This window comes from Ictidomys tridecemlineatus, chromosome 7 (assembly GCF_052094955.1).
Source record: "Ictidomys tridecemlineatus isolate mIctTri1 chromosome 7, mIctTri1.hap1, whole genome shotgun sequence".
Classification (NCBI taxonomy): Eukaryota; Metazoa; Chordata; class Mammalia; order Rodentia; family Sciuridae; genus Ictidomys; species Ictidomys tridecemlineatus.
Window position 1 is genome coordinate 124,928,184 of NC_135483.1, and position 27,008 is coordinate 124,955,191.

The following is a 27,008-nucleotide window of genomic DNA, read 5'->3' on the forward strand; positions in this document are numbered from 1 at the left end:
TCTCCATTTGAGGAACTGATCCCACTCTTTTAAATATAAAATGGGAATTTTCCTCCATGCCTTGTTTAACTCATGAAGTGCTATAAACTATTTAATGAGTAATATATTTGTCAGAAGTAGATGATAAATTTATGGAACACACATGTGTTGCAAAATAGATGTGAAAAGAACCCAAAAGTATAAAAACAATTAGTCAGCCACCTCTTTTAATATTTTTGTTTATTTCCTTCCAGAGTATTTCTTTCCAGATTCATTTAAAATTTGACACTGATGATATTTATCAGTACTTTCCAAAGCTATTAAGGTATTCTTTTTCTCACAAATAAAAGTCTTAATGTCTGCTAAAGCCTCACTTACTTAGCTCCCCCACTATTTATTTTGTAGCAAAAGTGAATCAAGGTTTATTTACACTTTATTATTTTTTTTATTTTTTACCAATTATTTCTTATTTTTTTAACCTACACTCTTTTCATATGATGTGTATTTTTCAGAATTTTGCAATTTGATAATATAAAATTTGTTTTTTATGAAATTTGCTTATTAATATATAATTGGTTTCTTGGTACCTCCTGCTAGTGTTATGATTCTGCCCTCCTCCAAAATAAGAAATGTTGTCATTGTCTTTAACTTATAATTTCTCTAGTTAGTATAATCAATGATAAACATTTTATTCTATAATTTTTATGTAAAAATAAAAGATCTTATACTTAATAGTAACTAACAGTTTGTTTCTTAATTTAAATCTACTAGTTTTTCTTCATTCAGCTTTTTTCAACCCAAATACTTTTATATTTGAGAAAAGAAACAAATAGATATCAGCAAAACCTTTAAGATACTTCTTTTTTTAAGAGAGAGAGAGAGAGAGAGAGAGAGAGAGAGAGAGAGAGAGAGAGAATTTTAATATCTGTTTTTTAGTTTTCGGCGGACACAACATCTTTGTTTGTATGTGGTGCTGAGGATGGAACCCAGGCCACACGCATGCCAGGCCAGTGCGCTACCGCTTGAGCCACATCCCCAGCCCATTTAAGATACTTCTATACAAATTGGAGATATTAAAATACTGGCATAGGGAAGGATCAACATCATGAACAGAACAAATGCTTTGAAAGAAACAATTTTAAATTGGGATGTTCAACTGTTTGACATTCTTAATTCCTCATATTAAAATCTAAAATATGTTTATTTCAAGAGATAAAAGTTTTAATCTCAGATAGAGTCTTTGAACCTATATTCTATATAGAAAGAGTATATTTATTTTATATTGTTTCCTAATGTTTTGCAAGACTTTTCTTAGCAGACTGTAGAGATGAGAAGATAGCAGAGATCTCATAGAAAGATTCAGGATTGTGAATTAAATATTACATATATATACTGAATAATGTTATCATATTAGTCAAAGCATTGTCATGCATCTGATTCCAGCTAGTATTATTATTTATTTTGAACCTTCTCAGGCAAAAAAGAAAAATCAAAGGAAATATTAAGTTTGTACCAACTATTACACATCTTTTTGGAAGCTTGGGGTTGTATCAGTTTATGAAGATTATAAAAAGCTAAAGGTAGAAAGTATCTGCTTTTTTTTATTAGAAAGAGGGTCTTTAAGCACAGGTTAAGGTATTTAATTCACACACTTATTGGTAAATGGGTTCTTGGACTCCAAAACAACTCATTTTCCTATACTAAACAGAACTTTATATTTTTTCTCAACCTTTACAAATAGTATTGACTGCTTTTGTGTTTCATAGACTCTAAGGACTTGAGCAAGCTTCACTGCTCAGAGTCTAAGCCAGCATAAGCCCTTAAAGTAAAATTCCTCTTTACAGAAAGCTGCATCTTTATCCCCAATTGTATGCACAAATGATTGTGCAGTATATAATATTCTACCAAAATTTTCATTTTTCAGCTGTAAAATTTTTAAATTACATTCACATTTGACATTCAGTGCTGCAGTAGAAGAGGGTTTGTGCCTTTGCTTTCTTTCTCTCCACTGAGCTCTCTGTACTGAGTGTGGTGGACAAGATGAGGCAGGAAGGGAAACTCACAGCATTTCATTTTCCTTTGGTTTCTATGTCTGGAAAATACTGAACCAAATAAAACCATTGTATTGTATAATGTAAAAATTCAGAATTATGTGAAGACTTAAGTTCTTTAAGACACACTTTACACAAGTGTGATAATAATAAAATACTCATCTTTATCCATTATCTTAATTATGAATAATATTTGAGACATGTTACTAAAATAGACCTAAATACCAATAGTCTAGAAATTGAGTTATCTAACCACTACAAATAATAGCCTATAGAATTTGGAGGGTTTGGGGAGGAAATAAAAATGAGTAATTAGAAAAGCAAAATTGACACCCAGGGAAGTGAGAACAGATAAGGCACCAGCCTCATAAACACAGTTATAGGCATATGCAAATGATCGTTTCCAGGTAAAGAGGAGAGAAAGAGTAACATGCCAAGAGACACTCTTGAGATACCCTTCTAAAGACCCGTTTTGGACAAGAGAAGATAATTGCTAAGTGCATATATCCACAAAAACATTTTAGTGACATAACATACTCATGTGATACATATACAATATGTCCAAAGTCTTACAGCTAGAGAGGGAAGAAAAGGAAGGAATGTCAGTAAAAATTACAAAATGAATGGTCAAATCAGTAGAAGGAATGATCTCTATAGAACAATGAAATTCCAGAAAGAAATTATTGCAGAAATGGGAGCAGGATCCAAGCTTCTTAGTTTGAAGGTCAAAAGGAGTTGAGGGAGTAGGTAGAAAGTATCCTTTTGATAAGGTTACCAGTGGAGGGAATAGAAATGTTTGTCCCTAGTTTGAATAAGCTGTGTAATGGAATGAAGATGTACTTTGGTTTAGGAGAGAACTTAATTGAGCATGTTTGTAAGCTCCAAGGGACAATGTAAAAATCAAAGGCATAAAACTAAATGCAGTAGTCAGTGAACAAGTGGCTGACAGAGTATTCACGAGAGAGCAGGAGTGTGAATGTTAGCCCACAGCATAGGAGCAGAGGTATTCTTTCCTGAGACACAAGAGGAAAGAGGGGGTCATGAGGAAGACTCAAACATATTGAGCTAGAGTTTGAGGGAGTTTAGACTTCATGCACCTCCCTAATTCCAGGGTTCTTAAGTGAATTCAAAATTTTTGGAAAACATTTATTCAAAAATTAGACATGTATCAATAAACTTGGATAAAAGGATTATTATCACTTTGTGAATTAAGCAGACAATCCAATCAATAACATGGACTTGTAGTATAATCAGTTGGCCTCATCTCATTACTTTCCAGAGATGCTCTGGGTCTTAGTAGCAGATGTAGATGAAGTCAAGGGTAAGTTTATCCAGGCACATAGAATTACAGAAAGAAAATTGGGTCAGACAATGCAAAAACAGGGAACCAAGGGTACTAAGCTTATTTTTCACTGACATGGTAGAGAGGGGGTGGGAGGAGGGAAGAAAAAATTCCCTAAGGAGGTTATTAATATGAGAATATGAATTAATTAAGGAACCATAACTATTAATTAGGGATGAAAAACAACTTTGATGGAAATAGGAGAGGTTAATGAGTAGGAAGTTGTGTTCAGAGGCAGATCTCAGAGGCAATATGATAGATAAAAAGTAGTTATGAATTATTTTGCAACACAAAGAGTATGTATATGGGGAGCCAAAATTAAGTGAAGGACACTCATGGCTATTGTGTGAATGACTAACATCAATAACAATAGCCAAGATAAATAGTCAAATCTTGTTAACTCTTTTTAATGTGCTAGACACTGAGCTAAGTGCTTTACTTCGGTTCATTCAATTCATCTTGGCCTACTTTGTAGTAGATGGAGTTTACATTGAGATGATTACCCACTCCCAAACTAGCTGATTGATTGGTCAGTGGTTTTAATACTCTATGGACACAAACTTGAAAAACAAATAACCTCAGATAATTCAACTACAATCAAAGTTTGTCTTTTTTTAGAGACCTTCAAGCTGCATATAGGCACATATAAATAGTTCATTAAGGACACTACAGAGCAGTCTACTTAGAACAGAACATGTAGTAGGACAATGACCATGGCTAAAGGGAGTATGTATCTGAACCACAATCTATAGACTGTGAAAGAGCCAATCAATATCTCAAACACAACACACACAAATATACATGCGCCTATCCACACACAAGCCTCTCTAAGAATACCTGTCTTTAGAAAATACAGAATTGTTTTTGCAGGATTTTTCTCTTATTAATTTTTGCTACCCTTCAACTGAATGTGAAAGTTATTTGAGTCTTTCTAATGGCCTAATATGGTTTATTTCTAGCCATTTTTTCATGAACTTCTCACATATTTATAGGAATAATGACCAAGAGTAAGATGAAATTGAACACATGCTTTAACATTAAAATGTGTTAGTATTTTATTTATAAGCAGATAAATATATATGCTCTCTGAACTGATCATTTAAAATGCATCATTTAACATTCTTAAGCATTTGGTTGCATCATGATAGGATAATTGCAGCAATTTTTGTTGCTAATTTTATTAAATAGACTCTCTAGCACTGTATTACCTAATGTAGTTATTGCTATAGAGTTCCAAAACCCCAATCAGGTGAGGTCATGGCTACTCCATAATTATCATCTGTTTAGCTTTGTTAGAATTTTTCATTATAACTTAGAAGGTCAATGATGCTATTCATGATAGGAACCTAGCAAGACCAAAAGTAATAAAACAGCTCTGAGACTAAGCAAGGCTCTGCTACTCCAACTGATGGACAGTTAATTACCTGAGTATAAAATAGTGAGAGCACAGGGAGAAATAGAGAATTTTGCAATATGGTTGATGTCCAAGTACAATATTATTTGGTGGATTTTCAAAGAAATAAACCGTTTAATTAGAAGACATGAACCTAGCCTGTGACAGAGGATACAGTTTCAAGAAAACCAAAATAGTTGGTTCTTTAACATTCTCACAGACACGAGCAATAAAATCTGTTATTAGATCAGTGTTTCTGTTCTTTAATAATATATTAGAATTGCTCAGGAGCTGTACATGCTATCATGGGTTCTTACACAGGCCAGCTAAATCTGAATCCATGGAGGGAAGTAACTGAGCATGGATGTCTTTTTTGATAGAGGGTTTGAAGCTGCTAATGTGCTATGAGGTTGGAAACCACAATATTACAACTAACCCTTCAAAAGTAATGATTCTCAATCTGGTTCTATTTGTGAACAATTTTTTAATCATTATTTCATACAGTTTATGTATAAAAACTTCTGTAGCTCACACATGAACCATTGTCCTTCATTAGTCTTTTTGAAAATTAATTAGACCTTTAAAAACTTAAGGCCTAATTTCTTGTATCATGTAAGAAAACTTGAATATGAAAAACAAAAATAAAGGCTTTTATTACTAAGGAAAAGTTTTGGAATTTATGATTAAGTCCTAAAATGCTGAATAGCATATAGGATTTTTGTTTATCCATAGGTCAGATAATAAATTCTACCCTTTGACATAGGTAAAGAGAAACAATAAGTACATGTAAAAATATTTTATAACTATAATTAGATACTTATTTCATATAAGCATTTTATATAGCATTTACTTCTTTTTATATTTAATTAGAGTATGAATCTTTTAAGAGAAAAAGCATGTCCTTAGTTTCCTAGGGTTTATTTTAAAATGATTTATAATTATATTATCAAAGATCATGACTGTTTGAGAATTAGTTCATCTCTTTAAAGACTGTGCAAAGTGACCTCACTTTGGCTTTCAGAAGGAATGTAGAAGCCCCAGTTTTAAGGGGTCAGTGTTCCTTCCATATAGCTCTTTGATCGCATATAAGACAGAAATAGACTCATCTAAAGTGAGTTTATAGAAAATGTGAAATAAAATGTAATTTTTAAATCTTAAAACCTCTTGCAACTTGTTTTTGTGTTTCTAGTTTGAACTTTTGAAATACTAGTTTTTATATTTAAAATGTCAAAAAATATTTGCTACAGTCTCCTTAAACACCACACATTGATTTCAAAAGATATTCTTTTGTTTTTGTTTTGTTTTTGTTTTTGTTTTTTTCAACTAGGACCCCTACTATGGCTGGTGGCCTATTTTCTATTGACAGAAACTACTTTGAAGAGATAGGAACTTACGATGCAGGAATGGATATCTGGGGTGGAGAGAATCTTGAAATGTCTTTTAGGGTAATTGCATTTTACTTTGTTTTTTGTTTTTTGTTTTTTAACTCTGAACATAGTATGCTGTAGCATGCACATATCAGACCTAGTAATTTGCTGTCAAATTTTCTTTTGCTAAATGATGCAATTTACTGATCAGTTGGTCATTTTAATGCTTACTTAGAAGCCTTGTTAGAGTCCTATTGCATGAAATATTTGCTATAAAATTGGGATTTAAAAATATTTTTTAAGTTTTCAAAAGTAAGTTTTTTATTCATAGTAAAAGGAAAATAGGAGTTTCAACTGCTTTGTTTTTTTTAAATGAAATATTACTCTGAAATCATTTCATGTTTTGGAACTGAAGCTTAAAAATGTTTGTACAATTGGAATTTGCAAGTTCTGCTTTAATTTGTTTTCATATAACTATTAAGATTGATTTATTGTCAAAGAATTCTAGATAATTCTTAAAGTAATATGTTGATAATTGTAGATATTATTATTTTATAAATTTGATAAATCAGTTTGAAAAATGCAAAATTATTTAATGAATAATCTTCCTAGTATATAATTGTTTAGGATTACCTTTTCTTCACAAATATGATATTAGGAAGTAAATAATTTTAATATTTATTACATTCAAAAATTTTAAATAGTGACAAATATGCTTTTATGTTAAGAAATAAAGGCTAGCATATTTTTTCCTTCAAAACATGCACAGCATTATTTTTAAGTGATTGAGTTAATAATATCATTTATTTCTTCCTAAAATTGAATGTGAAATATTGATATACTGTTATTCTGCCCAAATCCTTTGTATAGCAATATTATTAAAGTATAGGTATATTAATCAGTAAAGATTAATATTCATGCCTTTAAATTTGTTATTTTAAAACTATTATTTTACTAATAATATAAATATGTTTATAAGAAAATGTTAACATTTGAGGATAAAAATCCCAATTTTTATAATGCCGATTTTGGTGGATTGGGGATAAATGAATTATTTTAGAAGCACTAGAATGACCTTGTTATACTATGCTTTTGGCTCTTAATCTTCCTTGTAGACAGATGTCTGAGACAACCATTAATGAGAATTTCTTATTTCCATATTTGCTTATATATTTATAGTCTGATATAACCTGGAAAGCAAATTTCAGAACCAGACTTAGAGCTATCAAGTTTCTATAAGGACCATGGTACATATTTCCAGAAATTTCCAGGACATTTGGAAAAACCAAACTTGTTACTTGGTGTAGTTCTCAAAGTGAAGGACATACGAGATGACAGAAAGGAAGGAAGGAAAGAAAAATGAGATCAACCAAGGAAGGAAGAAGGAAAAAATGAAACACAAAAAAAGCTCACAAACAATTTGCTTTTACCCTTACATGCAATAACAAGAGTATTTACCCATCACTAATCAATACTCTGGTACTATGCTGGAATTACATAAGAAAAAAATCAACATAACAACATTGCTATTAATTCTCATACTAATGGTTACCATTTCTTTTTCTCTCTTGAAATTTTATTTACCTCTTTTTGACTTTTCTGTTAAATGTGATTCCCTACCACTAGTCTAACCTTCATTTTGACTATGTGCTATGAGCTTTTGAATTAGATGGATACTCTTCCATCTAGCTGAAAGATGTGTTAATAAGGAATTCAGTGGACTAACATAATAAACAAGGAGACACTGGTCAGAAAATGTAACAGAAGCATAAACATATAAAAAGGATTTATAATACAGCTATCAGGGAGACAGAAAGAATGCATCTAGTGGGCATGTGAATGATCAGATTTTTAGAAAATGATGAAGGAGTTTCTGTGTGTGTGTGTGTGTGTGTGTGTGTGTGTAAATAGTCTCTTGGGAATATTTAAGAAATAAAGTACTCATGAGTGACTGTTTTTCAAAACAAAAAGCTAGGGAAGGGGAGAGCAATAGGAAGTATTAAATGTGGGAGGATAGCTAGAGATTAAAACATTAGATAGAACTGAGAAATGAATAGCCATATAAAATAATTGGTCATACAATAGGCTAACCAAATTGTGAATTACCATGAAAACTACCATCTCTCTTTAAATAATAATCTTTGAATAATAATAATCAGCATAATTTTCACCAATATGGATTGTCACCAAACTCTTGAATTTCATAAATAATAGTACAAGAAACAGTGTTTCTAAGCATATATATCCTTTCGTCCATTTTAAAATAGATTTATTGCCACTTTTGAATCAGTTGAGGTGATTTTAAAACAGGGAGTTCAAAGGCAACAAGGGCCTCAGGTCTGACTCAAAGCCATAGAGGGTAGACTGAGGTTCCAAGCATGGACTAGGATTTCAAGACGCAACCTGGGTTCAAAACCCAACCCTGGCAGTTTCTGATAAGCTTGAGTAAGGTACTATGCCTCTGAAGCTTCAGTTTGATTATCTTTAGAACAGGAAGGACAGAACACTTCCTCATATATTTGAGGGAAAGATTGTATGAGATTATGCACATAGTGCTGAATACCATTTCAAATACACGTAAAGTGTGTCATTATTGGCATCTCTTATACTGATGGTTATAAGCTGTGCAACATTGGGAAAACCACAGGATTTTTGAAATCACTTATTAACAACCTTGCCCTTAATAATCTGACCTCAATCACAGACAATGAAATGAGAAAATGCATGCAAATCCTTGAAGACCAGAATATACAATATACATGTAAAAATTGTTGCTCTAAGTGTCATTCAAGATGTAGCTCTAGCAAGAGAAGAAATTAATATTTTGTAAAATAAATCTTTCTATATTCCCACAATAAGCTTTGGGATAATGACTGTGATCTAATAATCAAGGATGGAAACTATTTTCCCACACCCATGAATCAGTTTACATAAAATATCTTTTAAGTTGAAAAATAATAATGAAAACATTATCTAGACTTGGAGACCTGGAGTAACAGACTCTACATTTTCCCCTTTGCTAACACTCACCTGAATCAATTTTTTAAAATGAACAAATATATTTGAAACAACACTTGTGAGACATTGAACATCAGGTCATAAAGGACAGTGGTCCTGAGAGATGGGAAACAAACAAGAAATGCCCAAGAAATGCCTTGATTTACTGCCTTGAGAAAGCTTCTAATCCTCAGTGGTGGTAAGAGAATCCTAGACAGAGCCTGCAGGACACCATGAATGAATTGAAGAGTGCCTGGAGAGATCAGAGCCCCTAGAGTTTGCTGAACAATGCACAGGAGAAAAAAAGAGGTGCATGAACAGGGAACTGAGGAGACATGCAGAAGTGACCACTTGAGTATTCAGCTGCCTGCTGATGCACACATACTAGTGAGGAAAGGATTCAAATTTTAGGAAAGAACCATCAAAAAGGATTAACAATGTTATTGCCCTGTGATCTCTCCAGATAATCAACAGTAACTATATGTTCCACACAGTTTTATTTGTGGGACATGGGGGTAGTATAAATATTGGGCAATTACATAACCCAATAACAGATAACTCATGTATCAAAGAAATCACAAGTGAAATTTATAATATTTTGAATTGAATGAAAATGAGAAAATAACATATAAAATTTGTAGTGTCACTACAATTATACTCAGTGGTTATTTATAGCCCTAAACATCGATATTAGGAAAAAAAACAATATATAATATCACTAACTCAGCTTAAGAAACTAAAAGAAATAAGAATAATTCCAATTGATCCAAAAGAAAGGAAATAATAAATATCTAAGCAGCAATAATGAACTATGAAGCAGCAACATTTTAGGAAAGGCAATGAAACCAGAATCTGTTTCTTTAATCAATGAAAATAAGATCAATAAAGTATTTAAATTTCTAACCAAATTACCTTGACAACTTGATAAAATGGGCAACTTCCATGAGAGCCATAAACTATCAGAGTTTACAGGAAGAAACAGATCAGCCAAATAGTCTTACATCTAGTAAAGTAATGAAACTAAGTGGTGAAATGGGTTTAATCCCCAGTAACAACAACAACAACAACAAAAAGCACAACTTGTCGTGAGGAAGAAACACTACAATAAGATGATGTGAGAACTGTGCAAACATTTTAAATAGAAATAAGTACATTTGTAGACAAACTCTTTCCAGAAAATTGCAAAAGAGATGATACTGCCCAACTCACCCTATGAACCTATGAAGTCAGCATTTTTAAGATGTGAAAAACTGACACAGACATTGTAAGAAAACTATAAATTATATCCTTTATGAACATCAATGTAAAATTTCTAAATTAAAATAAAAAATCAAGACTCTCAATAGGCAGAACAAATAATACTTCTAAGTGATATTCAATGCAAGATTGATTTAACATTTAAAAATCCATCAATATAATTCACTATGTTAACAAACTGAAAAAAACTAATTGATCATCTAAATAAACTCAAAAAATGTATTCGACAAAAATCAGCTAGTGCAATAAAAACAATGAATTAAAGCTATCCATATTGGGAAGAAAAAGGTAAGATTGTTGTTTCAGATGATAATATCATCTGGAAAATCCCATGGAAGTTACCAAAATAGTATTAAAATTAAAAGTCATCTTATCAAGATTATACAATATAAGAACAATGCAAAAAAGTAACTTGCATTTCTACATAGTAGCAATAAACAACATCAAATTGAAATTTAACAATTATATATGATAATCAAAAATATGCAATAGTGATGAATCTGACAATAGATGTATGAGACCTCAATGGCAAAAACTATAATGTATTGTTGCAATTAAAGAAGGCCTAAATAAATGCAAAAATATATTTATTAAGTTTATAAATACAGCATGATATTGAGATAACAATTCTCCCTCTTATCAATATAGATTCAATGTAATACTAAGCAAAATGCCCGTGGTTATTTTCCTTGGTAGAAATAAATGGACAAGTTGATTCTAGAATTCACATAGTAATGCAAGTAATGTAGAATAGCCCTTCTTCCCAAGAAAAGGTTTAATAAAGAAAAGAGTAATTAACAAAATATGATTTCAAATTTAATTTATTATGAAGTTATAGTGGTATTGGCATAAAGTCAATAAATTTGAAACAATAATATAAATCTTCACATTTATCAATAATTGATTTTTCATTATGTAAAATCAGTTTAGGTGGAAAAATATCTTTTCAATAGATAATGTTAAAATAACTAAATATAGATATACAGAAAAATGAAACAATTTTAAATCATACTTCCCCTCATAAAGATATTAATTCAAATATAAAACTTAAAATTCTAACAGAACACATAGAAGAAAAAAATTTAAGACAAATGGTTAAGGGAATATTTCTTTGATACTAAAAGTATGAACCATTAGAGAAAAAATTGATAAGTTGAACTTTATCAAAATTAAAAACTTTTGCTTTTCCATATCACTAAGAAAACTGAAAAGACAAGTCTCTGATAAGAAGAAAATATTAGCATATAATATATCTGTATCCATAAAAAACAAAAAAAATCCCTCTCAAAACTCCTAAAAAGAAAATAATCAACCTGATAAAAAATGGCCAAAGAATTTGAACAGACACTTCAATAATGAACGTATACAAATGGCAATAAACACATGAAAAAATCCCTATCATTATTAGTAATAGGGGAAATGAAAGATAAAATACAATGAACTAATACCACTGAGCCATGAGAAAAAGTCAGATTAAATTTTCCAGCTCTATTGGTGATGCAAATTAATTTTAAGAACTGTACCTGGAAAGTACACTGGAAACACTGAAAGTAATGTAAAACAGGACACTAAACTCCAGGAAACGGTTTTACTATTTCTTAATGCCTGAGTAACAAGTCCATATGAAGAGTTGCACTCTGATGTTCACAGCAGCTGTATTCATATTAGCCAAAAACCAGATACAGTCCAAGTGGCCTTCTACAGGTCAATAAATGAACTATGGTTTGTGCAAACATGGAATACTGCTCCAAAAAAAAAAAAAAGCACTATCTATTCATGCATCCTAAAATTTCATTGAATCTCAAATGAATTATGCTGAACAAAATAAGCCAGGCAAAAAGTTTACATACAGTATGAGTCCAGGTATATAAAATTTTAGTACGTGCAAGCTAATTTATTTCACAAAGCAGATAACTTGTTGTCTAGGGATGGGGGATTGGGATGGGAGAGCTGAGCAAGAAGGAGGGATTACCAAGGAATACATGGAAATTCTTAGAATAATTTATGCATGCATTATCTTGATTGTCATAAAGGTCTCACAAGTTTCACACTACTTATTAAACTAAGCAATTTAAATATGTGCATTCATTTTGTGATAATTATACTTCAGTAAAGCTGCTAAAACAGTGAAAACACGCAGACATATACACACACAGAGAGGCATCTTTCAAAGAAAAACAAATGAAAGTGTAGTTCAAGGTATCTAGTCAAGGTATACCTGTATATATAGAGTATCAGTATAACAGTCCAGCTATTTTTAAATAACCCTGTTGGTATAATATTAATAATCTACCCATAGGGAAATTGAATTGATTAAATAAAATTATATTATTAAAGCATTTTATAAATGTATATTACTATGGTGTAATTATGTTTTATTATCTCTGTCCTAAAATAAGTTCTTTTGTCAATAATGTTTTAATTAGGAGGATAGAAATTACTTTAAATGCCTCATTTGTCCTTAAAATCACAATAAAATCATCAATATATTTATTTGAAGAATATAACCAAAAAACCCACAACTTTTTGTGTGAAATCTAATTATTTCCGAATCGTACGAGCAATGAAGTTGAAAATAAATGATAGCTGATGTAATAAATTTAGAAAAGATGAAAGGCAGAGATTCCCACAGGACAAAACAGTCTGGTAAACTATGCAAAGAAGTTTGTAAACCTTTTGGGGATTGTAAAATTCATATTTTTTAATAGCATGAAAAGAAAGAAAAGTCTTCTCTAAAAACGTCCAAAAGTTGAAAATTTGAAGGATGGAAATGTCAGTCATAATAATTTGTTAGGTAGAAATCAAATTAAACCAGTATAGCAGAATTACTTCTTTTGGAACTCTTTGCCTTTTGTAAATTCAGTTCATACAAGTGTGAGTAAAATGGATTGCTCATCAATGTATAAACTTGACTACTATAGTTTTACTTGACCAGTCACAGAAGCCAAACTATAACATAAGTATTTCCATTAATTGAACTGACTCTGAATAATTTATGCATGATTCACAGTTTTAATGGATACTTGATTTGGAGAAAATTTTCTTTAAATATGATAAACTATTCTCCTAATGTTAATATAGATATTTATTTGCCTATTTTTCAAAAGATTCTGAGATCAAGCATGTGTAGTCTTCATAAATACTATAAAACAGTGTCAATGATTCTGATCCAGCAAATTACTCTCTGGTCACCTATTTGGTGCAGGCTAAACCTCAACCATATTGAATACATTGAAATTTTTACTCCTGAGCTTACATGTGGGTTATCTGATAACTAATCCTCTGTCTTGAACCACTGTTTAAACATTTCTCTACTCAAAGAGGGGTTTGTGTAATTTATATCACAGAATAAAATTCCTCTGGGTAATTGGAACCCAGGCAGTGCTGTCAAAGAGTATCACATTGATTTATATTTTTCTAAAACATTGGGTGAATAGGTGCTATGGATTAAATTTATTCATTTCTAAGAGGACTCTATTCTTCCAAAGCCAGTATCTTAGAATTTTATTTTGAATATTAAATACCATAAATATTCGACTTCATATATTCCCTTAGGAAAAAAATCAAATGGTCAAGGCATTGTGACCCTTGCCTATAATCCCAGTGACACAGAAGGAGGCAGGAGGATTGCAAGTTCAAAGCCAGGCTCAGCAACTTAGTGAGGCCTTAAGTAATTTAGTGAGACTCCGTCTCAAAAATAAAAAATTAAAAGGGCTGAGAATTTTGCTCAATGGTTAAAGTGCCCCTAAGTTCAATCCCTGATATTAAAGAAAAAAAAGAAAGTAAAATAAAATAACAAATGGAAAACAGGTAAATTCAACATTAATCAAACTTTAGAATAACATTAACAAACATTAGCAAAATATGAAAAATTATGCTCTATACGTGTAATAAGAATTATAATGCATTCTGCTGTCATATATAAATAAAAAATTAATTATAAAAAACTGGTAAGGTTAAAATTACAATATAGTCTAAGTCTTGATAATTTTAAAATTATCTCTTTGTTAAAATATCTTGTGAAATAAAATCAGAATATTCTATTAAACAGCCTTTATATTTTAGCTTTCAAATATACTATGTAGAAATACATATTTTTACAAATACAAGAAATTTTCAGATTTAGATGCACTAAAACTTTGTGTAATCTCTGGTTCTCTTTTTATTTGTTTAAAATACTTGCTTGAAAATATAGTTTTGGGGCGGTCAATACTACTCACAATTTACTTTTAGAGCATAACCGCTTCTTTATACCTTTGTTTACTAGTTTCTAAAATGAAGGGTTGGAAAACTCACATGAAAATAATTCAAAATAAAACAGCTGAGAATAAAGATAAATATCCATCACAAGGGCAAGAGAAGTATTGTAAGAGGAAGGTGGGGTGAGCTAGTAACCATGAGTAGTAGGTACTAACTTCATGAATGATTACTGAGGTCTAAAGGGAAAGAAAAAAAAATGCACTGAACCTTGTTTTCAGAAGGAAGTGACTCAATTTTAGAAGACAATGCCCATTTTCTGGCATACATCCAGTAATGCCCTTAAAAAGGATTGCTGTTTCTAGGATGTTTGAAGAGAAGACGACCCAATTTCATTGCTTTCCAGCAATTCGATCTCTCAGAGGATTATATCTTAAAGAAGACAGAATATCATTGTAGATTATTTTCTTAAATAATTCAATTCACATTTGAATAATCATAATATTCTTTTTTTTCCTGCTCAGACCCATCATATTTCTAAACAGGTTTTGTGCACAGAGTAGCTTCTGTGTAATTATTCAGATAAATACAAATTTGAAGAGATTAAAATATAATCAAGATATAAATTGTCTAGTTATTTTAGTTTTTGCTATATGTTTTTGATTAGTCCCATAATAGACAATTACTGTCCACAGTACTGTCACTGTGCCAGCTTCTACCAGCTCTCTTAGAATGAAATAAACAAACTTGAAATTCTATAAGAGTAAAACGCAACTTTGTTAAGCAATGGTGTTCGGGTATTGAGTGTGGTAAAACAAAGCCTAATTAGTGTAAGGGGAGTTTAGGTGATATTTTCACTGAGTGTAAAAGAACTGGTAAAAGTTATCTATTTAGAGAATGTTTAGAAAGGCATTTTAGACACAGACAACCACCTCTATGAGGGAATGAAATATGTATAGTTACTCTCTTACTAATAACATTCACTGCTTGTGTTTTATGATATCACAAAACTTATCATTTGAGCATTCTGTATAAATGTGTGTGTGTGCATGTATGTGTTTGTGTGTGATTTATCAGTGTGAAAAAAGTATCTAATGTGTAAACAATTCTGTTTATTATGTACTCATAGTGTATCCATCTATCTGTACATATTTGTAGTGATAGTTATTTTAATAGATAGAAATATGGCAATAATATGTAAATTAAAAAATAAAAACATTAAGGGTTTCTTTTGCAAATGAGTGCTAGGTGATATACTACTTGCTAGACTTCCTGAGGGAGTTGAGACTAAGATAGTAAAAGGAATTGTGGAATTATGAAGCCCTAAAAAATGGAGTGGAATTAAATGCATATAAACAGAAGAACTGGGATGAAAATGATATAAAAATAACAATGTAAAAAATATATATTTTTCATTAATATGTAACACAGGAATGATGTTTTATAGGTTTTAATTAAACATATGCATTGGAAATAAATTTCATTCAAAAGTCAGTTTAATTGAGAGAGTTTTGTTCAGTCTTCTTGGATCATACCATTGAATGAAAATAGAACTATATGAAAGAGAAATGAGCGATTAATTTTTGAACTGTGATACCAAAACTGTTTTGAAAAGTTGGCCTTTATCAAATGCAAGGATACTTCAAAAACATTAAGCAGGATGTCCCTGGATATAGCAGTAAGCCAGGTTTTGGCAATTTAGTGAGACACTGTCTCAAAGTAAAAGTTAAAAAAAGTGGGGGGGGGGGACTAGGAGATTATAACTCAGTGATAGAACACCCATGGATTCAATCCCTAGTGCCACAAAGACAATAATAAGAATAATTTTATGACAGAGAAATATCTAAATTGTCACTGTCTGGAAACACATTTCAGTTATGCAGCTCTCTGATGCTCTCTGCTCATGTGCACAGATACCACACAGGTACCCACATTTGTCATAAAAGTCATTATGATCCTTCTGATTCCAAATAGGAAGAAACTCAGTTTATCTGTTTGAATTTTTGTCATTAGAAAAGTTTGAGATATTTCTTTATTACCGGATTTTACTAGAGCCTCACATTAAGTGCTCTTAATCAAACAAAATGAAATTGAAAATTAAGGCAATTATCCTGCTGATTTACCTTTGAAGTGCCCCTGAAATATCCTATAATGAACTGTTTCTTTTTGTATCTAAATATATGTTGCCTTTACTTAACTCTGAACTACTCATTTGACAAATTAAGGTTCCATTTTTTTTTAAGTTGGAATGAGAAAGTTAAAGTAGTAAATATCTTGTGAAAAATATATTTAGTGTTGAAATTGAAGAATCATTTATACATATTGGGTTTGGTTAATGAGAGAAACATGCCATTAAATTCAAATGAAATTTACAAATAATTATAATTCACGGAATTTACTCATTAATTTAAAGATATTTTTTAGTGTTTGGGCATGCAGATATGTATAAGATAGACTCAGTGCCTTGTCTCATCAAGCTTATGCTGGAGAGTTTAGAAGAGAACTATTTTAGGTAAAGTGTAGTGACAGAGGTGGAAGGTGAAGAGTAGAGAACTGTATTACCTAGAATGGCCAGAGATGAACTGTGAGGGGACATGTGTGCTGAGAACAAAATGATAGGAAGAATCTAGCCATGCAAGAATTTGAAGAGGGAATATGCAAATGCAGAAGGTTTTCTGCAGCAATGAGATGAAACAATTTTCCCATTTCACATCTACAGAATCCCAAATAGCCTAAAGATTGCAGGTGGGAGTGGTTAAGAACTAACTCATACTTTTACTATATTTTGGTAAATTGATTCAACAGTTAATGTGTACCTAGAATTTACCAAGCACTGTGCAAGGTACAAGAGATGAGGAAATGAAAGACAGTCCAGACCATGTTCATTTGTCTTGAGCAGGTCTTATATTTCCAGAGTAGTTAAAATATTCCAGCATCCTTTAAATGTGAGAAAACATTTTTTTTCTCATTAACTTAGTTTTTATCTTGAATGCATTTTGTAACATTTGCATGATACTTCAGATCACCTCTGAAGTAACAGCCAGGTCCCCACCTCCCTAATTTTACCTATCAATAATTTTGACAGTTATCTACCTAAACCTGCACTAGACATTGAATGCCATATACACAACTTGCAGCTCTTGATTTCAGTGCAAATGAATGTAAGATAAATTTCATATGTGTAGTACATTAAGTTCAAAGGAGGTAAAGACTGATGTGGATCAAGGACAATGGGTAAAGCATTTGTAAATTAAAAATTCAAAGGTCTAGACTTCTAGTTGGAACAGAAAAATAGGGGCTAAAATATGCAAATTTTTATTTTATTAACTATACTTCTATATTTTCCTTCCTTATGATTTGAGCTGTACCTAAGTGTATAGTACAACATTGTATTCCCCACCTCTTGTTTTCCCTCTTGAAAATTACATGAATGAAATATCACAAAAACATTATATGGGCACTTTGTAGGACTAATATTTAAATGAATGAACTGATAAAGTATCCATTAAAATTCAAGAATTGAACTATTTTCATATATATATATATATATATATATATATATATATATATATATATATTCCCAAGATTTCTAGGACACAATTCCAAAAATGTTGTTTCCATATATGTGCATTCAGTTAGGAAACCTACTGCACCTTGCTAGCCAACATTAATGCATTCAAATTCGAATCCACGTGCTTTCATTAAAGAGCCAAATTTAAATCTCTATGGTAACTACTGCAATAAATGTGCAACATCTTAAGCTATGATTATACTGTCACACTTAGTGATGTCTATCTTAGGTACTTGGCTACCAATCGCTTCACTGTTGTTCTAGTCAATCTGAAATGTAGTTTAAAAAGGAAACTAATTATGAGATTTATTTAAATAAGACTGAACGATTTCAGCAATAACAGATTGTAGATACTAGGAATGACTCTTGGAGGGTATGAGAAAATGTTGAGAAGACTTTGATCCAACTGTCCTAAAATCGAATGTTAAGTACCAATGAAACTGAGTAATTATCATTGAAAAGTTAGTTTTAAATTTATAATAGATTTTTTAAATTACCATTAAAAATTATCAACTTAATGGTTTTTACAGCATCTAAATTATCCAGACTTGATGGATTAAGAATCTAAAAGTGTTTTATTAATTATGGAACAGCAAATATACTAAAACTAAGATTAAAATTTGGGGATAGAATTATTAACCTTTCTCTTACCTGCCTGCATACTAACAAATGTGTCTGCATGCTCTATGCCACTATCAAAGTTGCTTCTGCTTTTTGTACTGGAGATTGAACTTAGGACCTCATAAATGATAGGCAGGCACCCTAACACTGAGCTATATCCACAGCACTATTTATGATGTTTTTATTTTAAGACAGGGTCTTCCTAAATTGCTGAGACTGGCCTTGAACGTGTGATCCTCTGTTTTCAGTCTCCCAGATAGCTGGGATTATAGGTGTACCTCACTACACCTAGCAATAACAAAGTTTTGATTGTTTTCCTATTTATTTAAGTATGTCATACTCTGTTATGATGATTTCTCAAATCCATATTTTTATTGGCTAACCATACTTATTTGGGTTTAAAAAACCATCATAACTTCTGCAATTCTTAAGTTAAGATAAGGATCTATAATAAAGTAAGGGAAAAGCATCCCATACTAAACTTCTAATGATATATTTGAACAGTAGTAAGATCTACTGAAGGACAAATACTCCTTGATCATTTCTCTGGCTGTAAGAGAAGACCTCAGGAACTGCAAACTTGCTTTCTGTATCTGTGGAACAGAATGGAAACTCTTGACTCTTTAAGGTCATGGAAAGTTAAAGATGTTCCTGAGAAAGTTGGAAATCATGTTGTAGAGTCACGGCAAAGTATAAGGAAGGTGACAGATTTGAGAGTTAGCTTTATGGAATTTATAATTAAATGAGCATATGAGAATGGATGACTTTGTCAAGAAAGAAAACAGGGAGAGCAGGAGAAGAAAGCATGTCCTTAGGTAGCATCTACATTTAGAGGTGGAAGAAAGAAGAGAAAGTGAATGCTAAGTCAAAGCTGTCAGAGAAGAACAAATATAATGTCACAAAAACTTTGAAAGTTATGGTGATTGTCAACAGTGTCAAATGCTGCAGAGAAGTAAGAATAATGAAAGCTCATAAAAGGCTTCTTGAGCAATTTCAGATGATGGGTTCAAGATACTAGAATATAAGTTGTTAAGATAATTAGATTTTGAGGATATATAGGGAAAGAAAAACTTTAAAAAAAATTACCAGCAAACAGAAAAGGAAGTGCATGATAAAAGGTAAAAAAGATCAAGCTAATTATTCCATATTTGCTTCCCTTTGATTTTATCATTTTATTTTAAATAAAATATAAACCAATATGAAGCTTAAAAATACACAAGATGATAATGAAAAAAAGAGGAAGGCAAAATTGATGAGATAAATACCTTTAGGGTTTAGAAGAATATGATAGAGAAAAAATTAAGTACATCTGGGTGACACTTATTAGCTGACAGTGCAGTTTTACACTCATTATTTAACAATGTCTTTTCCAGAACAATATGAGTAAGCTATTATTTTATTCTATAGCTGAGCATTTTGAGCCTTAAGGAAATTGTCATGTGGCTAGATATTGGCAATACTGAATATACAAAACCACTTCTCTGTGCTCCGAATCTAGTGGTCCTCTATTCTGAGTTCAAGAGGCCAAGGGGAGAAGGTTTGATTCTATTTCCTAAGAAGACATTTCATGGAAAAATGAGTAGATTGCCAGGGCAGCTCAAGTAAAGTGAAAGGAAAGAGATTGTTTATAGATTAAAAATATGAAATTGATATAGGGGCTTGATAGGAGGAGAAAATTTGGGTTTCTTCAGCAAGCATTTGAATAAGCACCGATATTCTCTATATTACAGCCTTTAAATGTCAGTAGAATGACATCTTGCAATTCTATTGAAACAGGAGAAGAAATTATCTTCACTATGCTTCAAGGATGGTATTGGGAGAAATATACATCATACTTCACTTTGTTTGTTTTTGATTGATAAGTAAGCAAAATAATATTGTACATGTTGCTATTCACAGTTCTTTCTTTGATTCTTTTTTCCGTGCTGGGGATAGAGCTGAAGTCTTCGTATGTGCTAAATGAGTGCTGTACCACTGCACTGCCTCCCCAGGTTTCATGGTTATTTCTTAACTTTTCTGAAATGTGTGATGTAATCTACATTGAATGCCAACAATTTCTTTTTAAAAAATCAAAAACTGTTGAAAGTACAATATTATTTCCCAGTATAGTGGACTTTGTAATTTTAATGAGCACTTGAAGTGACATCAGTATTAATATGAGTATTTTTATGCATTTCATATTTGTCTCACTAAGGACTTCAAAGCCAATTTTTTTAAAGTGTCTGTAAGATGACTTTTGGAAGGGAATCACAATTTTCATTGGTAGCATTAGAATTTTATATATGCAACCTATTGAAAGTATTTATCTGAAACAAAATGTATAGCTTTCCATAAGATGTCTTGTGTCTCTGACCAGAAACAAGCTATTAAATGACCATGAACCTAGAACTAGGCTTGGGGTGAGTACCTCTTAAAATAGTCCCTTTCTTATATCACAGGGAACTGCTATTCAACTGTCACATGCAAACTGGTGAGTAGACTTTAACATGCTCAATCTAACATTCACAATTTCACTGGCCTGTAAGCGACTTAAAGATAGAGAACCATCCTTTATGATTCTTTCTCTGTGCCCCAGAGCCCAGCAGGGTGCTTGACATAAAGTCAATGGCCAGTGTATATTTGCTGAGTAGATACAAGTCCTGAGAGAACATGCTTGAGAGGACAGAGATTATTCCCTGTCCTCAAATTTATCACAATGCTTAAGAATCACTTGACCTCTTTATAAGTTATATGGGAAGTTTCATTTAAACAAAAAAATGAAGGAACTACAGTTTAGAGAAATGGATTTTTATTTACCAATAGAGAAACTAAGTAACTGAAAGGTAACTTTTTTCCTGAGGTATCAGGTATTTCCCATCCAAATTCTTTGCATTTCTGGCATGTGTAAAAGAGCAGGGGATGTGGCACTCTGCAGCTGGGTACCCAGGTGGTCTACTGATATTCAAAGGGACCATTCTGGCATGAATTCTAGGGCAGCATCATGCAGCTGTCATGAGTTGCTCTGTGGCTAGAAGCAGCAGATGTTACTGATCTGACAAGCAGTCACACCATCAGATACAGGGGGACACCAATACAAAATGTAAAATATCTGATCTGAATATCATTTAATGTATCTCAGGTACTTGCCATCTAGTTTTTAGTAACATCTACATCCAGTTTTTTTTCCCATGTTTAAGATTTACTTATTGGGTTAATTGTATAACAAGGGAAAGACAAATTCTGATAAATCTTCTCTTGTCTTAATAGTCCTCTTAAATGTACTGAAAGGACTTCTAAAACATCCATGAGTTATTAGACTTTTAAGATTATTGTTACTGAAGGATGATAAAATATAACTGTATCACATGTCATGTCTTGAATGTGACTTATCACATATCATTTCTTATTTTTATAAGTTATCTGCTGAGAACAATCTGTGCTTATTTAAAAGCAATATTTTTTTGTAAATATGAAAAGCTAGACTCTAATTTTTTAGTCAGTGCCACCTTATACTACATAGGATTTTCAATATCCGGTTCACTGTTTTATGTTCTTCATTTTTTTTCCAGCTATATTCATACATTTCACTTAAGTATAATATGAAATATTTTCACAACACAATCAGAACATGTTTTTCCCTGTTGATGGAAAGAATTGGGATTTTCCAAAATAAGCAGCCCTTGAAAGATGTAGAATAATAACATATAACAATTCTCTTGACTCCAAAAAATAGAGTACCATAATATGTGGTAATTCTAAAGGTCAGAAAGCTCCAGGGAATGAAAGTTGTTGAAAGGAAAAAGTGAGAGTAGATTATACATCATAAAATGTTGGCCTTTGTATATTGGGGATATCTCCACTGTGCATTTGAATTACTGGGGATGAGTTTTTGTGTTTGAGAGGAATGGGACATGAGATTAAAAACTCCATCTGTGACCACCCTAGCCTCACCATATGTCGCATACATGCTGGTTCCTTCACATGCCCTCTCAATTCCGTTTCAAAGCAGTTCTTTACTTCAGCTATACTCAGTAAAAGCATACCTTTCCATTCTTTTGATCCATTTTCTCCTCATCCTTTGCTGTCCCATGGTCAAGACTGAAAATGTAAAGAGGTATACTGTGGTTGGGATCCTTCTCTTAAAAAAACCTATTTTAGAATCAATGCATTGTCTTTTACAAAGTGAATCATTATTTTTTTAAAAAAATAAGAAATAGTTGGAATTTGGAGCTTTCAAAAAGTTCATTTCTAAGTTAAGATGAAAAGTACTTTATAAGGGAAAATAATAAATAACTGATCACTTTAGAAACAAATGAATAAGAAATAAAATGTGCTATGAATTCAACTCACCACCATGTACATTCAATACCAACTTGGAAAAAACATCTTTAAATTACCCCAATGTATAATAACTAGCTCTTGAAAACATCTCTTGGAGAACAAAAGTGCTTTTGTAGTTTCCTTGTTTCTATAACCTTTATAACCTTTCTAAAATAGGCAACTGGGATGTGGATATAGCTCAGTTGTCAGAGTGCTTGCCTCACATGCACAAGGCCTTCTATTCGATCCCCAGCACCACAAAAAATAAAAATTAAAATTAAATAGGCAATTCACATAACTTGAGGTGGAGAATGTATTACCTTACAGAATGTTCACAGGGCCATTTTTTTTTCATGCTTTTTCTTCATCAGAGAATAGTATTCTGTCTTCCTCTTCCAATCCATCTAAGGTATGTTTACCTAAGTAGGAAAATATTGACACACATTTTGAATGTTTCTTTTTATTTTCACCTAGGCATATGATCTCTGATATGGTCTGTATATCTGAATCATAGAAATAATTGTTAAAATATCTCAGCCATCACCAACCTTACTCCCTCTTCTTTTACATGTGAATTTTCTAAGGCCTCTTAGGATTAAGTAACGTGATCCAAATTTTACAATCAATCAGTGTCTATTCCAAAATCAGAACCCACTTTTCTGATCTCAAATTTTATGCTTTTCTCTTTCCTACAAATAATTCTTCTTCAAAACAGCATTCATCTGGGCGGGTGGTATAACATCAGTAAGTGAGGTGTTGCCTTTAATGCACAGGGTCCTGGGTTAGATTTTTAGTACTGCAGGGGGTGAAATAGGAGTCCTGAGGCATGTGGAATTTCCCTGTGGTCACAGGCAAGTGAACAATTAAAGACCACAGAAGCTTGGTGTGGTGACTCTACATCTTGAAATATTATCATCACATCAAGATGTGTCTCCAGCTCTAGTGATACCTCCTGGATCTTCCCCTCAACTACACAGCACAACGAAAAGTAGACAGTGTCAACTAAACTCTTAAGGTATTTCCACTCAAAATAAGTGAGTGGAAATTGGCAAGTTTCATTACAAGGATGAAGAGAAAATGCCTACAGAATCCCAAGACTGCCCCTTTTGTATAATTATATCATGCCTCTTGTGTTGATCTCAACTTGTTAACTATCATGTGCCTTCAGGATCTCAATGGAGGCTTTTTTCAGACTTTGTTCACTTGTAAGAATTAAAGAATTTGTCATCAGTCTAATTAGATATATGTAAACAAAGGAGACTCAAAGTGCTGACAGGAATTATTTCAAACAAACAGTATTTTTATCTTGCTTTTGTTTTCCCTTTGCCACCACAAAGAAATCTGCACATGTTGTTCCTAACTCAACTGCATGACATATGTATTTTACATGCATCATGTAATTTTTCATATTTCTCTATATTACATTAACATATCAGTACATATTGAACACTTACATAATAAACATTTCTTTTAAACTTAGGACTCACTGATTAAATGGTATCTTTAAGTTCTGATTTTTTACTACAGGTAAATTATATCTCAATTTTAAATCATGAAGCATGTGGTGCTTCTTCTCAAAGAGATAATGTGGTTGGTATATAAGACTAATATACATAAGGCCAAATGTATAACATATATAAGTATGTGTGCATGTATAAAGAAGCTCTTACCTAAACACATATACAAACATTTAGCAAGAGGAAAAACTACAGAATTGATGTGACAAAGTTGGTTCATAGTGTTCGAAATCCATGAAGACTGAGATCATTAAAAGCAAGTAAAGAGCTGTTCATTGGGGGAATAAAATGTGAGCTGGACCTAATAAAAAGGAAGTAATAGGAAAGGGAAATACATACACGAAGGTTTAGTTTAATCCTCACAAATTGTGTCAGCTTATTGCCTGCTTCTCTATTTCTTTGTCATAACCCTAAGATTAGTCATTATTACTTCTTTCCTGGATTATTCCACTAACTCTGTGAAACTTGATTTTTCTGTTTTAATCCATGTCCCACATAAAGGCTAACTGTCCCTATACAGACTGGTTTACCTTAATCATCACAGCTCCTCTTTGGGGTATATACTTCTATTTTCATTTTACTATCTAAAACTTGTACCATATAGAAAGATGAAATAACCAAGGTACCCCGCTGGTGAGAGGCAGGGCGGATATCATCTTGAGAGCTGTAGACTACACTCAAGACCTTTGTGCCACATGGTCTCCATTGTATATTACTGTTTGCTTTTATCATTAAGGCTGTATTAAACAATGGCTTTCTGCCAAAAATAGTATTGGGAAAGCAGATAAATATTAGTATGAATACATGCAACTGCATGAATTTGACACAACAGCTGTAATGTTAGAAACAATAGCAGCATTAGAAATGAGATTGCAAAGTTGGAACTTATGAAGTTTCTGATCCTTAATTACAATGTCATTGATGTAGGTGCCAGAAAAACATGAAAAAGATAATGTATGTTAGTTAATTGCCTCCTAGCGGGAGGAAGAAAATCAAGTAGATAATCAAATGAGCAATGGGCATTTTACATTTTGATTAACAACCTTCTCTATCATCAAAAGACTCTCATAAAAATATCTGGGAACAAAGACAAGTAACTAACTAGCTTCAATTCTCTAAGGAAAGGAAGCAGTTTGTATTTCATACATGGTCAAATTTACTTGAGAGATATAGTGTATAAATATTAATCTGCTGGAAGCCTAGAAAATAGCAATCAGATATGCTTGAACATACACAGGAGTTCTGCATCACCTGTTCATAGGGGTGACACAGCATGTTTTTATTCAGTTTATACTGCTGTTCAGACATTGGGAGATAATTTCAGAAAGCAAAATGTAGAATTCTAATGGGCAACTAAATGGCTATTCTTTTAAATTCTTTACTGTGTAACTAAACTCTTAGACATATTATACTTTTAAAGAAAGGCAGTATTATAATAACAAAGTATATATATACATATATATGTATGTATGTATGTATACATATATAATAATAAATAAATGCAGTATTATAATAACTATTAATTTTTATTAATATAAAAGTATAATATATTATTATTATAGTTGTAATTTTAAAGAAATGCAAGATTTTTCAATAATACATACATTTGAGCAAGAATAGTTGATTTCCCTAACAATGTTGATTTCCTTGAACAACAACAACAACAAAAATGACAGGCAAGGTATCTTTTTACGTCACCTATTCCAAGTGCTACTTGTAGGGCTTGATACACACAATCTTGTTGTAGTCTTGGATGTGGTTATTACTCTGACTACTTTCCAAAAGGAAAATTAAGCCCTTGAACACTTAAGTAATTTTCACAATACACATAGACAATAAGTGACAGGGTCAATAGAATATGTCTTTTGCTTATTTTATAGCCCAAGTTCTTAATAAATGTATCATACTATCACTTCCTTCTTTTCTACCTTTCTATAATTATTGAAGGTACAACTAAGGTAAATTATCATGTTAGTCACTGGAGCTACTACTCAATTTAAATTCTATTTATTTTAACATTTAACCATATAAATTTTGATCAGTTAATGTTAATCAATTATAATCTTCTATCAATGAAATGTTTAATTTTTGTGTTACTTAATTCAGTAGCAGTAATAATAGTAGGAGTAGGAGTAGAAGTATGAGTATTACAGTTTACAATATTAAGAACCAACCCAGCTTGCTCTACCACTAAGATACACCCCAAGCACCTCTTCTTTTCTTGAGAAAGGATCTTGCTAAGTTGCTGAGGCTGGTCTCAAACTTGAAATCCTCTTGAGATGCTGGGATTATAGGCTGGGGCCACTATGCCCAGCTACTTACTCAGTGTTATTATGAGCAGGTATTAGCCTAGGTGATTCATATTTCTTATGTGTTCCTACCTTGATCTTTTCACTTTCAATTTTTGGACAGAAGTT

The 27,008-nt window shown here is 31.9% G+C and overlaps 1 protein-coding gene across 6 annotated transcripts in view; it reads left to right on the top strand.

The window, feature by feature from the left end:
• The window catches only part of Galnt13 (polypeptide N-acetylgalactosaminyltransferase 13), a 514,272-nt gene that overhangs the window by 296,182 nt on the left and 191,082 nt on the right, over positions 1-27,008 (top strand). For all 6 annotated transcript variants that reach the window (XM_040294317.2, XM_005315793.4, XM_021733280.3 and 3 more), the window contains one exon: positions 6,093-6,210. In XM_040294317.2, coding sequence (XP_040150251.1) covers positions 6,093-6,210 — 118 coding nt within the window. The remainder of the gene's footprint in view (positions 1-6,092; positions 6,211-27,008) is intronic.